At 43.9% G+C, this 15968-nt stretch overlaps 1 protein-coding gene across 1 annotated transcript in view; it reads right to left on the reverse strand.

Annotated features, from left to right (window-relative positions):
- Positions 1-15968, reverse strand: part of PARD6G (par-6 family cell polarity regulator gamma) — an 86662-nt gene that overhangs the window by 37216 nt on the left and 33478 nt on the right. The window contains exon 2 of the mRNA XM_017504583.2: positions 7773-7995. Coding sequence (XP_017360072.1) covers positions 7773-7995 — 223 coding nt within the window. The remainder of the gene's footprint in view (positions 1-7772; positions 7996-15968) is intronic.

A 15968-nucleotide genomic window follows, 5' to 3' on the forward strand; every position in this document is an offset into this window, starting at 1 on the left:
TGCTAGAGAACAGCAGCACTGCTCTTGGGTATCACTGTGTGGCTGGGGAATAAAACAGCAGGAGAGGAGGAGGCAGGAAACCAGCACTGCCAGCCAGAGTCCCACCATGGACCACCAGTCACTTGGGCTCAAGATGATCATTGGCCTAATATGAAAAGAAATCTCCAACCTGTGCCTCCATGCTTGGCCTCATTTCCATCAAACTGTAGCCACACAAATGTGTTAATCATCGAACAAGACACTCTGACATGACAGAAACAATGACATGGCCATTTTTATCACACAACACTCTGTTCAAGGGAGAGGTACAATTTGCTCACAGGCAGCACCCTCTTTGCTAAACTTGAACTCTGCAGACCTATAGCTCCTCACCCACGAGGCTGAGCTGAGCGTCCATGAATACAAAATGCCAGGTGCTTGGAGCAGGTGGGAATCCCCATTCTCAGGGCAGGTGGCCATCCACCTGGCCCTACTCAGTGCTGTTCTGGCAGGAAAGCAGCCTTCCCCGGCACCCCAGGCCAGACCCTTGCCGGCCTTCAATGCAGCATTCGAGAGGAAAAATTTAAAGATCATGAGTTCCTATGCCATACAATAAGAGTCTTCAAAGATGTATTTTTTTTTTTTTTTTTTCTGGCTGGGTGCAGTGGCTCACACCTATAATCTCAGCACTTTGGGAGGCCAAGGTGGGTGGATCACCTGAGGTCAGGAGTTCCAGCCTGGCTGAAATGGTGAAACCCCATCTCTACTCAAAATATAAAATTCGCAGGGCGTGGTAGTGAGTGCCTGTAATCCCAGCTACCTGGGAGGCTCAGGGAGGAGAATCGCTTGAACGTGGAAGGTGGCCATGTCAGTGACCCGAGATGGCACCGCTGTGCTCCAGCCTGGGTGACCGAGTGAGAGTCCATCTCTTAGAAAAAAAATGAAATTTTTTTTTAAGTAAAAAAGAACCAATTCAAATGTTACTCTAGAGCCCTACAAAAGAGTGGTCCCCTGGCAATATATATTTTAGTTCAAAATACTCATATCTTTTAACCCAGGAAGAACATTTCTACTAGTTTTCCCTAAAGAGAGAATCTGACGAGTATATTAAAATACACAACATAGTTTATAATAAAATTGTACCAATTTAACAATTAATAAGGACTTGGTTGTATTTTGTTAGTCATGTAACTGATACATACATCATAAAAGGGTGATGTATGTCTACTTACATCTACAAAAAGACAAAAAAATACGGTGCTAGATTAAAAATAATTGCTATGCCTCCAAGAAAATCACATTACACAGGAAAAAAAAATTGCTACACCTTGTATATTATGACCCTGTTTATGTAAAACTACGTCCAACTAACTGCATCTATAGTGAGAGGCCTAGAATGATTTTACCAAAATGCTAACAGTCATTGCCTCAGGGTGGTATGATTATTTCCATGTCATCTGAATTTTGTTTTACAAATATGCTTTAAACAGAAAAGCTTTTTTAAAAACAACAAAGTTTTATGAAGAATTTAATGACAGGATATGCTTATAACATGTTAGGTCTTTAAAAGTAGTCCAAATTATAAATACGGGTTTAACCGTTAAGAAAAGTAAAAAAGTAACAGGTTCCAATTCCGTCAATATACACTCTCACCATTTACATACAAGGTGTTTTGCTTGGATTACTGAAGATACAAGTCAGTCATCTGCTTCCCTCAGTGTTCCCATGGGTTCAACTCGAAGAGAATCAAGGCAAAGGGCAGGTCAGCTGCTCCCAACAGCGCCTGCAGAGGACATTGGCTTCATGTGGGCGCCCTGGAGGACAACCCTGGATTCTTCTGGAGGGGGTGCCTCTGGCTCTGTTTCTTTTTGACGAGCTACATCAGCACATTTTCTCCTCCCTTAACACACTCCTACTCTAGCGTGAACACGGCTACAGGAATTTCATTTTCTCCACGTTCCCACGGTGGAGTGGGAGACTTTTTTCTTTTATTGAAAAAGAAAGAAAATCCTCCAAACACAAAAACTTCCAGGAATCTGTGGCAATTAAAGCAGAAAACGTGTCTCATGGAAAACCTCCTTCACCAGATGGCAAATCCCACGTTTTATGTCTGTTCCCATAAGCACAGGGACACGGTGAGGCTAACTCAGCAAAAATATATCTCTCCCCTGACCCCAAGACACACAACCTCAAACCCTTAGGTGGTGTCTGAGGAAAGAGACTATAACACGCATGAAATGCAGAAATTGAATTCTGATGGCTTAACTGAGGGCTTCCTGATAAGCAGTGAACCCTCAATTTAAAAACCAAACATACCTCTAGCTACTTACCTAGGAATCCAAGAAAAACAATTATAAGCAGGATTTATATCCTTGATACTTGAAAATCCTGCTGGTGTCCACAAGAGATTCTCAATCATTCTATGTTTTACTTTGAAGAACACCCCTTAGTTACTTTTCTAGTAACTCACTTCAGTGAAATCACAGCATAATACACTCCATCAGGCAACTTCTGATAAATCAAAGTTTACAACTGTGTTCTCTTCATTCTAGTAACCCAAAAGAATGCCCAGAATGCCAAGAACAGTTACCAGGTATATGCAAATGTGCAACATTTACGTTATCTTTAAAAGTAAGGAGCTCAGAGTACGCTGTGCTAAACATCTTTCAGTGTAATTAAAACTTCACATTTCAGGAGGAGCTAGTAGCCTTTACCACACACCCTACCAAGTCCTGGGCTGAGCCTGGAAGTAAGTAACCAGACCACAGGGAATGCTGGCATTTGCAGAGTTTATTTGATGGATAAGCAGTGAAGTTACTGTTTGCACTTCCTGTTTATCCTGCTAAACATAGAAAGAGATGCTCCAAGCATCAACTTGGTTCTGCATTCTCTGGCAAGGGCCAGCTTCCCAAAACATTCCTGCACCCTTGGGGAGGCAGGGGAACAGAGAAGTGGGTCCTTAACACACTCTGTGTTTGCAACCTAAATATGCAGACTCAAGCGCAGACCCTCTCATCGCAGCCAATCCATTCTGGTAACTGCTGTTCTGCTTACTTAAATGGGCACAGTGACACAGAAAAGGGCAATGACAGCTGTCATTTGTACCAGGGAAAAACCCACGGCTTTTCACAGTCCCTGGGCAGATGCAGCAGAAGCCTAGTAAATATAGAAGAAAGGCAGTGAAGGCCAAAGACTAGGTCCTTTTGCCCCCAAATGCCACGTAGTCATTGAAGAACGTTCTGTTCATCCCAGGAGGATGAAAGCCAAGTCGTGCTTGGCCTGACGTCTGAGTCCCAAATGCAGCCGCTCTACAAGTGGGGCTCTCAACCTAGTATAAGCCAAGAGCCCTTTAGCAATCTGATGATGCCGGGCAACCCCTTTCTCAAAATGACATTCTTAAATGCATAAAATAACACACAGGGGATTATAAAGGAAATTATTTTGAAGACAAAATCACAATAGTAAAGTAAATGTGTGGCACATTACTTTATGTGCATTCTTATTCATGCATTAAATAACAGTATGTACCATTGTTTTTAAATAATGATTACTGTAAATGATATTTAGGATATCAGCATGCAACTACCATAGAATATGAAAATATCTGTGATTTCTATTGGTAACAAAGTGACAGGCCCAGCTAATCCCACTGGGCTGTGCTGTGTGCATTCCCAGTGAGGACAGGGAGGTAGCCGAGAATGCCACGCTCCTGCCCCCACCTGGGGCACTCATCATGCCTGGAGCCCTCTCAGAGAAGCACAGGAAGTTTCCTATTACAGGGGAAGAGGTGATTTTTAAAGTTTTGAACAAACATGTTTATTACAACGTCAAAGTATTCACACATGGAGGACGGAAGAATTTTGGAAATAACGGCTGGAGGACAAACTGAGAAAACCTCATCCAGGGCTATGGCTCAGATCCAGGGGTCTCTCAGCAGCCTGTCCATCCTGGTAAGGCAGACAGTCCTTTCTATTTTTGACAGCTTTTTAGAGATATAATTCATATAAACTTCCCCCATTTGAAGTGTATAATTCAGCAATTGTTGGCATCTTTACACAAATCTCTAAGCCCCAGAACATTTCTATTACCCCAAAAAGAAACCCCACCCCTCCCAATTCTCCCTACCTCTCAGCCCCTGGCAACTATAAATCTACGGATTTGCCTATTCTGTACTTTGCACATGACAGAGGATTCTTGCAATGGGTGGTAGTTTGTTCTCTAAAACTGACACAGTCAATGAGTTACTGAGCATGGAACCATTGCTGACGGGGGAAATACAGGGTTAGGTTCCTGTGAGCCTCTGGTCAGAACATTTTCATCAATACACAATCCTTGAATAATGAGAATCTACTTCTCTCACTAAGCATAAAGTTTCTGAGGTTCATCCATCTGCAGCATGTGTCAGTGCATCATTTTATGGCTCAATAATATTCCACTGAATGACTAATACACACACGTGCACACGTAAGCATGCACACACTTTGTTCATCAGCTGATGGATGCGTAGGTTGTTCCCGCCTTGTGGATATTGTGAATAATGTTGCCATACACATTTGTGTACTTTTTCTGTGGCTAGTATTGTGTATTTTTCTATGTGCTAGTATTTCGGTGAAGGGTTTTTACATCTACATTCATAAAGGAATGCTGTCCTGTAGTTTATCACTATGTCTTTGTATGGCTGGAGGAAGAGATTATTTTAAGCAACAGATTAATGTTATTTTTTTGAGATGGAGTCTTGCTCTGTCACCAAGCTGGAGGGCAGTGGTGCAATTTCGGCTCACTGCAACCTCTGCCTCCCAGGTTCAAGCGATTCTCCTGCCTCAACCTCACAAGTAGCTGGAACTACAGGCGCATGCCACTACATCTGGTTAATTTTTATATTTTTTAGTAGAGATGGGGTTTCACTATGCTGGCCAGGCTTGTCTCGAGTTCCTGACATCAAATGATCCACCTGCCTCGGCCTCCCAAAGTCCTGGGATTACAGGCATGAGCCATCATGCCCTGCTTAGCAACAGATTACTTTTTCAAAACATAGTTGTGGGTTTATTTCAACATGTATTAGAAGAATACTGACTTTTTTCCTTTGTGACAGTAAATTCCCTCTTAAAATATATTTAGATAAAATATGTCTATGTACAGAAAGTTATTAAGCAAATGACAGAGTGGGTATGGTTGCAGCAGAATCATGAAATAGCACGACGGTGACTGACCCCTCAACATGCCTGCTGCAGTAAAAAGGCTGTGGGATTGAGTGTTACCTCTCAGGGGGCCTCAGATTACTAAACACCTGCACAGATTACTATGCAGGGAGGGCGCCTGACTGCCACCTGGAATGCTGTTATGCTTACAGTCAAATCCACTGAGGATAGTGAGAGGCAGCTCAGATTTTCCCAGACAGGACTGAGGGGCCAGTGATGTATACGCAGGACCAGCTAAGGGCTTGTCATCAGCAGGTTTCTCTATTAAGCCCTGACAACAACCCCAGAGGGCAGGTGCTGCCACTCGTAGTACAGATGAGGACATTAGAGCTCTACGGGGCAAGGCATGTGTTTGTGTCACAGAGCCAGGGAGAAGGTGGGGGTCTCAGTTCAGGTCTCCCTAGCTCCACACTGTAACATGACAGAGAAAGAGGCAGTGGCTGCTGGCGACACACTCATGCTAAAACCACGAGAGACTCAGAAACCCTAAGCCAGCTAGTTAAACTGGGCTACTACTCTGAGGGCAGAGGAAGAAGGAAAAATAAACGATGAAGACAGAACACAGGGCTCCAGCCAGCAAGCTGGAAGAGGCAGAGCTGTCTGAGCTGCTGCTGGAGGTTAATGCATTCCCACTGGCAACACACAAGCCCGCTTTCCGGTCCCACCCCAACTTTGGTGCATCCCCCATAGAGGATGCCAAGACTCCTGGGGCCAGCCTCCAAAGGGCAGAGTGCCTCTGCCAGTCTTCACCCCAGCTCCACAGTCAGTGGGACAAAAAGAGCAATGAGCAACAAAGCCTGTGTGCATATCTGCAGTTTATACCACATTTTCTTCACACCATTGCCCAGCCTACACATGTGAGCAAATGCCATGACCTGGGATGGCAGGGGCACAGCCAGGAACACACCCCGCTCCTGGTCTGGTGGAGATGGACGGCAAACCAGCCCTGGGAACAATGAACACAGCACAGAGGAAGCCAAGTAAGAGGACAGAGGATGGGGGGAGGGGAACACGAGCGCCTCAGATCAGGCAGCTGAGACCAGGCCTTCCTGAGAAGGCAGCCTGTGAACAGATACAGACGCCCAGGCACTGTGAAGGGGTGGAGAGTTCCACATCAGGGGGCGGGGGGCACAGTCCTCCATTCCAGGACCAGCCAAGCAGCAGGTGGCCACTGCAGAGGGCAGCATGCAGAGGACTGAGGTGTGGCATGCTCGAGGCTATGTAGAGCCATGAAGAGAAAGTGAGGGTGCTTGTCCCCCAGCAACCTTGAGGGACTGATGAGGAAGCTGAAGCTCAGTCCATCCCCCAGGCCACTGTGAGGAAGTGACAGCTGTGTTGACTTCTCAGCGCCATCAGCAGGATACCCAGGCCCAGCAAGAACTGCAGATGCAGACTGTTCTGATCTTGTGCCAGAGAATCTGTCTCAAGTGAGGTCAACGAGTCTCCTGCCGTTCCCTTCATCACCACAAATGGGAATAACAGCCTAGCTAATATTTACAGAGCAGGGCTGAGGAGCTGGTGGCACGCTACTCAGCGTCACCCTGGTAGTAACTGGATGGGGGCTAATATGAGTACCCCCGTTCTGCAAAACAGGACACTTGGGGTGAAGGAGGCGGGGGTCCTCGTCTGAGAACTTGCCCAGCCCGCCTCGTGCCCGGCACCCTGCTGCTGCTTCCTCTAGTCTCAGCTCAGGCTTTCCTCTGGGAAACCTCTCCTAGCTGTCCCAGAGATTCTGGCAGCAGATCCACAAGGGCAGGTAGGGCACACTGCAATGTCACTTTGTAAGTATCACCACTTGCTGCCTGGCTCCATGAGGCAGGCGGTCAGTGTTCACTATGTCCACTGCAGGGCCGCCCAAAGAAGGGGAGACAGTCAGTTATAAAAATGCCATTTTCCCAGTATCAAGCATCACCTGCAGGTGTTTCTTTCCTTCAGCATATTGTTTTGAAACAAGGTTCTCCGAAGTTTGGAGATGAAAAAAAAACCTAAATGTAGTTCAGAGACGTGAGCAGTATGAGGTCCCACAGTAAGTCAGCAGCAGGGTACCCCTTCCCTTTCAGGCATTACCCTATGTTAGTAATTTATTTTAACATAAAATGATATTATTATTTATAGCAAAACTGGGGCTCAGAGCTAAAAGTCAGCCAAAGTTATTATCTAAACTAACACTTTCCCTACTCCTAAAGAGATGATGGAAAGCATGCACCAGTAATCCCAAGTTTCATTCTGAGGCTACTGACTCAAGCCTCCTTATCACTGAGTTATCTCGCTTCTAGTTTAACAACTGGAAGTATCAGTATTATTATTTCTTCAGGATTTAAAAGTCAGAAGCCAACACCATTTAAGGTAGAAAATGCAGTTTAAGTATTTTAAGTCTAATAAATTAATATTGATCAAACAAATTTTTATTTCTTTAATCTCCTACTACAGGTAAAAAATAGAATCACATGGTTCTGTAATGACAAAAAAATATTTTAAAATTCAGTGAGCTCAGTTCTCACAGAGCTTACAGGGACTAAATAAGAAATATTTTAAAACTATATTTTAAAAATGATTGCTCAACAAGACCAGTCAGCCATTCAACCACTTCAGTACCTCGTTTCTGGATGAAGACCCTGAGCAGGGGATTTGCACTAGAAACCGCCTTGCAGAAGTTGTCATCGTTGTTGATGGGCAGCAGGTCTCCGTGCACATCTGCATAGCCAATAGTTACGTCACTGTTGGAGATATGGTGGGTGTGCACAACCAGCTTGTAGAAATCTTCAAATTTCCCAGGCTTATGACGGTCCAGAGAGAACCTTCGGAATTCCGCCCCAAACTACAATGCAAGAGACAGGGTTGGGGTGGATGGGCATTAATAAACACCAGAGAAAAAGCCAGAAATAAGGTGTGGTTAGTGTACTTAACAAACAAGTATTTACAGTCCATATTTTCTTTAATCATCCACTGATAGATGCTTAAGTTGATTTCATCTTTCTTATTATGAATAGTGCTGGAATGAAGACACAAGTGCAGGTATCCTTTTAATACCATTTCTCTTCCTTTGGGTAGAAACACAATAGGAAGACTGCTGGATCCACTGGTAACTCTATTTTCAGTTCTCTGAGACATTTCATACTGTTTGCTGTAGAGACTGATGAATTTAAAATGTATTAAAAGAACAAAAATATAAGAGGACAAGCATTTATTAATTCTCCATGAGGCCCAGGGGAGATAGTGGCAAACAGCTCTGTTCTCACAGGGCTTATTAGTCACAGTCTCACAGTGACTAAATAAGAAATTATAACACAGGAAGAGGGACCCTAAAAAATTAAAAGCAGTAGTGACAAAGGCAGCAGCTCTCTCATCCATACTGACCCAACCCAGGACAGCCTTCTCATTCACACTGACTGAGGGGAAGGCCCTCTTACCCACACCTACCAAACGGACAGCCTTCTCATACACACCAAACGAGGGGAAGGCCCTCTCACCTACACTAACTGAGGGACAGCCCAGTCATCCACACAGATGAATATCCTGAGGACAGGATAGGACAGGCTGTGTAGCTCATGTTGTAGGAAAAAGCAACATCAAAATTAATGTAAATTTTTTGGGTAGCATGAAAAAAGAACCCTTCCTTAGCAAGGTCCCTTGCCTCATCTGAGGTTGCTGAGAGCGCATCTGCACAGCTCTGCTCAGGGCTTAACTCAGAGGCAGGAGAGGATGCAAGGCCAGATGAAACCTCGGGACACTTTCCCAAAGGCAAAAGACCACCTTACAGGTCTTAATTTTAAGCTAGGAAGTGTCTTTATTTGATTTGCATTTTAGTAAGACCAAATGGTTACATTTCAAAAGGATCAGAAGTAGAGGTAAAATTGCAAGAATAAAGAAACCTAGTAAAAATCATACAAGTCCAAGGGAGACAGGATGATGGTCTGGTCTCTTTCCTAAAGGCAGCACGTACTCTCCCCTCCAGAGCTGTCATTAGGTGGTCCAGGTTCAGGAAATGTCTAGGGACTAACCTGTTTCCCAGCAGACTCTGGCCCTGGCTGTGAGCTGCCGGCAGAGCTCCAGGATGCCCTCCAAGAGAGGACCCCAGGGGAACACGAGGTTAGGGTCATGCCCAAGGGTTCTACCTCCTGTCATTCCTCACTTGGCAATTAGGGACCTGTATTCATCAGGTGACACACATTCTGTGTTCTTTAGTACAGTTGAAAACAAATTATATTGGTTCCAAAATATATAAAAATTAAGTGTCTAATGTTTATGGAAAACTAGTCATATCTAGACATTGTATCAATGAGTCAGGTAAAAGCATCTAAAATCATACATGTTTGTGTCAGGATCACCTGGAGCCCCCTAGAGTTCTGGGTTTGCTGTGCTCAGGTACAGCCCAAGAATCTGCATTTTTAACAAGGTCCCAGAAAAAGCTGATGCTACTGGTCTGGGGACCACACAAAGAGAACCACTGGTTTTACAGAATCAGCCGCTAGACCCTAACCTCTACAGATTCTTTGTGAAACTGAATTGCCTGAGAACAAATCTCTTTTCCTACCTCCCTTTCAAAATGCACTTCCCCCAGGTTACCAAAAGCAAAACAAACCTCTTACCCATCATGCACTGCCCTCAGCAATTAAAAAAAAATCTCCAGGGCTCACAACAATGGGACAATTAAAAATACTGGCTTAGGGCAGGCGAGGTGGCTCACACCTATAATTCCAGCACTTTGGGAGGCTGAGGCAGGCAGATTACTTGAGGTCAGGAGTTCGTGACCAACCTGGCCAACATGCTGAAACCCCATCTCTACTAAAAATATAAAAAAATGAGCCAGGCGTGGTGGTGCACACCTGTAATCCCAGCATCTCAGGAGTATGAGGCAGGAGGATCGCTTGAACCTGGGAGGTGGAGGTTGCAGTGAGCTAAGATGGCACCACTGTACTTCCAGCCTGGACGACAGTGAGACTCGGTCTCAAAAAAAAAGAAAAAAAAAAAAACCCACTGGTTTGGGAAAAGCCACTTTAAATGACTAATCAAAACCCCTGTAACCTGCTGTCTACATACTCAGTAAGGGAAACAGTGTGACCCCGGAACCTGATATCTAGACAGTTACATGCTCTGAACACAGCTGTACCCTAGAAAAGGCAGAGGGAAGGGTTCTCCTCTATCTCCTGCTATTGTCAGAAGTGCAGAGCAGAGCAGAGCAAACCACTGAAATCCCTCCCCCCATTATTCAAAGGGAGGCATTACATTTCTGCTCAGTGTTCACCCAAGGATGCTGCTGGCATGGCATGTGGGCAATGCATACTCTTTCCCACATAGGGGCTCCAAAACTTTTAAGACACACACATAAAGCCTACAGCATAAGTTTTATGTGGTATCTTTCAGATCCAGTTTCCAATAAAATCATAAATCCAATAAAATCAAAATAAAATCAAAACCAAAATGAAACAAATATTTCACTAACATCAGTCCTTGTCTTTCCCGTCTCATACAGCTCATATATACTGACATGGTTTGCATCTGTGTCCTCTTCCGGAGCTCATGTTGAATTGCAATCCCTAGTGTTGGAGCAGGGGCCTGGTGGGAGGTGACTGGATCATGAGGGTGGAGTTCCTATGAATGGTTAAGCACCATCTCCTGGTGCTGTTCTGGTGATAGTGAGTGAGTGATCACGAGATCTAGTTTTATGTGTCTACCACCTTCCCCGTCTTTTAGTCCTGCTCCTGCCATGGAAGATGCCTACTCCCATTTTGCCTTCTGCCATGACTAAAAGCTCCCTGAGGACTTCCCAGGAGCAGACTGCCACTACGCTTCCTGTGCAGCCTGTGGAACCATGAGCCAACTAAGTCTCTTTTCTATATATATTACCCAGTCTCAGGCATGTCTTTATAGCAATGTGAGAAAGGAGTAATACAGAAAATTGGTAGCAAGGAGTCAGGTGGAAGCAACTCTGGAATTGGGTAACAGGCAGAGGTTGGAAGAGTGTGGAGGGCTGAGAAGACAGCAAGATGAGGGGAAAATCTGGAGCTCCCTAGAGATTGCTGAATGATTGTGACCAAAATGCTGATGGTGATATGAATAATGAAGTCCAGGCTGAGGAGGTATCAGGTGAAAATGAGGAACTTACTGGGACCTAGAGTAAAGGTCACTGTGATGGTTAATACTGAGTGTCAACTTGATTGGATTGAGGGATACAAAGTATTAATCCTGGGTATGTCTGTGTGGGCACTGCCTAAAGAGATTAACATTTCAGTCAGTAGGCTGGGGAAGGCAGATCCACCCTTAATCTGGCGGACACAATCTAATCAGCCTCCAGCGAATATAAAGCAGGCAGAAAAACTTGAAAGAGAGACAGGCCTAGCCTCCCAGCCTACATCTTTCTCCTGTGCTGGATGCTTCCTGACCTAGAACATCACACACCAAGTTTTGTGACTTGGACTGGTTATCCTTCCTCCTCAGCTTGCAGACAGCCTATTATTGGACCTTGTGATCATATAAGTTAATACTTAATTAACTCATACGCACGCGCACACACACACACACACACACACACACACACACACTCTCACACACAGCCCCTATTAGTTCTGTCCTTCTAAGACAACCCTAATACTAATATAGTCACTTTTGCTATGTTTTAACAAAGATCCTGGCCGCATTTTGTAGCCCTGCTCTAAGGGATCTGTGGAATTCTGAAGTTGAGAGTGATGATTTGGGGTATCTGGTGGAAGAAATTTCTAAATAGGAAAGCGTTCAAGATGTGGCCTGGCTGTTTCTAACAACCTATGCAAAGAAATAACCTAAAACTGGAACTTAGGTTTAAAAGAGAAGCAGAGCATAAAAGTTCTGAAAATTTGCAGCCTGGCCACATGGTAGAAAAGAAAAGCCCGTTTTCACGGAGGGAATTCAAGAAGGCTGCAGAAATTTCCATAACTAAAAGGAAGGCAAATGCTGACAGCCAAGACCATAGGGAGAAGGCCTCCAAGGCATTTCAGAGACTGCCATGGCAGCCCCTCCCAACATAGGCCTGGAGGCCTACGAGGGCTAAATGTATTTGTTGGGCTGACCCAGGGACCCACTGTGCTGCATAGCCTTGGGACATTGCTCCCTGCATCTTGACATGTGGCTCAAAGTGGCCCAGGTACAGAGAGGCACTGCTTCAGAGGGCGCAGGCCATAAACCTTGTCAGCTTCCACATGGTGTTAAGCCCGTGGGTGTACAAAATGCAAGACTTGAGGCTTGGAAGCCTCTGTCTACATTTCAGAGAATGTATGCAAACACCTGGATGCCCAGGCAGAAGTCTGCTGCAGGTACAGAGCCCTCATGGAGAACCTCTATTAGGGCAGTGCAAAGAGGAAATGTGGGGTTAGAGCCTCCCCCTCCCTGCCCTGACAAAGTCCCCACCGGGACACTGCGCAGTGGAACTGTGAGAAGAGGACCACATCCTCCAGATCCCAGAATGGTAGATCCACTGACAGTTACACCATATGCCTGAAAATGCCACAGACACTGAACACCAGCCCTTGAGACCAACTGAAGGGGTTGAACCCTGCAAAGCCACAGGGGCAGAGCTTCCCAAGGCCTTGGGAGCCCACCCTCAAACCAGTGTGCCCTGGATGTGCGGCAAGGAATCAAAGGAGATTATTTTGGAGCTTTAAGATTTAATGACTGCCCTACTGGGTTTTAAACTTGCATGCTGGAGATGATGTGGAGAAATAGGAACAATTTTACACTGTTGGTGGGAGTGCAGATGAGTGCAACCATGTGGAAGACAGTGTGGTGATTCCTCAAGGATCTAGAACTAGAAATATCATTTGACCCAGCAATCCCATTACTGAGTATATTCCTAAAGGATTATAAATCGTTCTATTATAAAGACACATGGACACGTATGTTCATTGCAGCACTGTTTACAGTTGCCCATCAAGGACAGACTGGATAAAGAAAATGTGGCACATATACACCATGGAATACTATGCAGCCATAAAAAAGGATGACTTCATGTCCTTTGCAGGGACATGGATGAATCTGGAAACCATCATTCTCAGCAAACTGACACAAGAACAGAAAACCAAAAACCACATGCTCTCACTCATAAGTGGGTGTTGAACAATGAGAACACATGGACACAGTGAGGCAAACATCACACACTGGGGTCTGTTGGAGGGTGGGGGGCTAGGGAAGCAATAGCAGCAGGTGGAGAGGTTGGGGAGGGATAACATTAGGAGAAATACCTAATGTAGATGAAGCGGGGATGGAGGCAGCAAACCACTATGGCATGTGTATACCTATGTAACAGTACTGCAAGATCTGCACATGTACCCCAAAACTTAAAGTATAATAAAAAGAATTTTAAGAACAAGTGTAAAGGGGATAATGTATTTTTAAGTTAGCATCTAATTTTCCTAAAGATAAATAGCTGCAGAGGATCTAATTTCCAGCATGTTGTAAAATTTTCACTTAAAAATAAACCTAAAAATACAGATGGCTTTTCAAAAAAAAAAAAACAAAACACTGCTCCTGGGTCCCTTTCACAAAGGACCTTACTAAGTGACTAAGAAATTCAATCAACTAGTTTGAAGTAAATGTTAATAATTTCATTTGTCTATTAGTAGATAATATTTTAACAGAGGCTTTCAATGTATTGACTCAAAGGAATGACTAATAACCTGTGTTTGGGAATGCGAGGTGGGGAGGTTTTGCCAGTCATATCACATAAACAGCTGCTATGAAAATATGTCTACTTTCAGTGGTTTTAGGCAAGTTACTCATTGTAAGTTTATTAAAGTAAATGCTTTGTTTCTGGTCGGAGGTGTAAAATTGGCAGGGAGTATGCAATAATTATTTGTTTGTAATTATTTAATCGTTCCCTTTGTAGATAACCTATGTTAGTCCTAATAACAAAATAAATTTGGCCCATGAAAAAATAAAAATAAAAATAAAACTTTGATCATATTATCTTTAAATGTTAAACAGTTGATGCTGATTGTTTTCAACAAATGCCCTGGAGACAGGGCTTTTCCGACTGAGCCTGACTCTGTGAGTAGGGCTTTTCCTGGAGCTGCCAGACAGGTCTGACAATGGAGTGTGGGCTTTGGGGGACTTCCAGATTGGTTCTGCTCCCTCCCAGGCTGTGGGGCTGCTGGATTTCACAGTTGAGGAGAAGTGGGTAGGAAGTGAAAGCACCACAAATCTTGCTGCTCTTACTGAGATTTAGCTGCTTTTCTAGAATAAACACTCCTTGGATTATTGAAAGCCACTGATCAATTTCCGCAGTTCTCTAAAAGTTGGTTTTGACAATTTTTCCCAGTATTCTTGCTTTAATGGATAAGCAGAGTTTTGCAGGTCCTATTCTTATTCTGGAAGTGCTTGGAGATTAACTCTTACAACAGCAGTTTCCTGTCATGCTTCTCAGGCTCTTAGCTGTTTTGGGTTCTCTATGGAATACTACTTTTATCACAAGTGGCTCCCAGGTATTATTCATTCAACAAGCACTTCTCAGAGCTCTATTCCTTCTTCTGGAAGGGAAAGAGTCAAAATTATGATGAGAAGTTAGAGAGAGTTGAGGGAATAGATAGATATGATTAATAGAGAGAGGGATTGATATGATATAGGTGGACAGATATTCTATTTTATAGTATAATGATTATCATTGAATACATTTTAAAGAGAATAAAAATGATCTGCATTTAGAAGCTTTTGATATACTTTGTATTTTTTGAGATAGGGTCTTACACTGTCATCTAGGCTGGAGTGCAATGGTGCAATCTCAGCTCACTGCAGCCTGCACATCCCAGGTTCAAACAATCCTCCTCCTGCCTCTGCCTCCTAAGCAGTTGGGACTACAGGCATGTGCCACCATGCCTTGCTAATATTTGTATTTTTTTTTGTAGAGACATGGTTTCCCCATGTTACCCAAGCTGGTATCAAACTCCTGACCTCATATGATACACCCACCTTGGCCTCCCAAAGTGCTGGGATTATAGGTATGAACCACCACGCCTGGCCAGAAGCTGATACACTGTTGCTTATTGGTTTTGGTATTCTGTATTTGAAATAATTTTTAATCATTGTAAAAGATGAAATCTCCCCCCACCCTATTTTTTACTATTCTATTGTAGGAATAATAGTTAGGGTCAACTACAAAATATAGTAATTATAATCTAAATAATGAAGGAGGGTTCATATAGCTAGAAGCACTGAAGAATGAGGATTTGCACACCTGTGAATTTCCCAACAATAATCTTATTCTTTAAAAATAAAGATGGGATTCATAGGCTTATGTACATTTCTTGCCATATACCTGGAATTAGCCATTATGCCTAGGAACCCTGAGTCCTTTTAAGAGGCTATGATACAGCTCATAGTCAGGGTACTGGTGAGGGAAAGGTGGTCTTTTTTTCTTTTTCTTTCTTTCTTTGAGATAGAGTTTCACTCTGTTGCCCAAGCTGGAGTGCAGTGGTGCAATCTTGGCTCATTGCAATCTCCACCTCCCATGTTCAAGCAATTCTCCTGGCACAGCCTCCCAAGTAGCTGGGACTACAAGCACATGCCATCACATCTGCCTAATTTTTTATTTATTTATTTATTTTTATTTTTAGTAGAGACAGGCTTTCACTAATTTGACCAGACTGGTCTCGGACTCCTGACCTTAAGTGATCTGCCTGCCTTGTCCTCCCAAAGTGCTGGGACTACAAGCATGAGCCACCATGCCTGGCCAAGGTGGGCTTTTGGATGTAGTTATCTATTAACTTGCTAGTAACCTAGGCCAGGCACAGAAGTGCAGTCTTTTCTTAGTAAATTTGAATTTTT

Source organism: Cebus imitator, unplaced genomic scaffold (assembly GCF_001604975.1).
Source record: "Cebus imitator isolate Cc_AM_T3 unplaced genomic scaffold, Cebus_imitator-1.0 Scaffold324, whole genome shotgun sequence".
Taxonomy (NCBI): Eukaryota; Metazoa; Chordata; class Mammalia; order Primates; family Cebidae; genus Cebus; species Cebus imitator.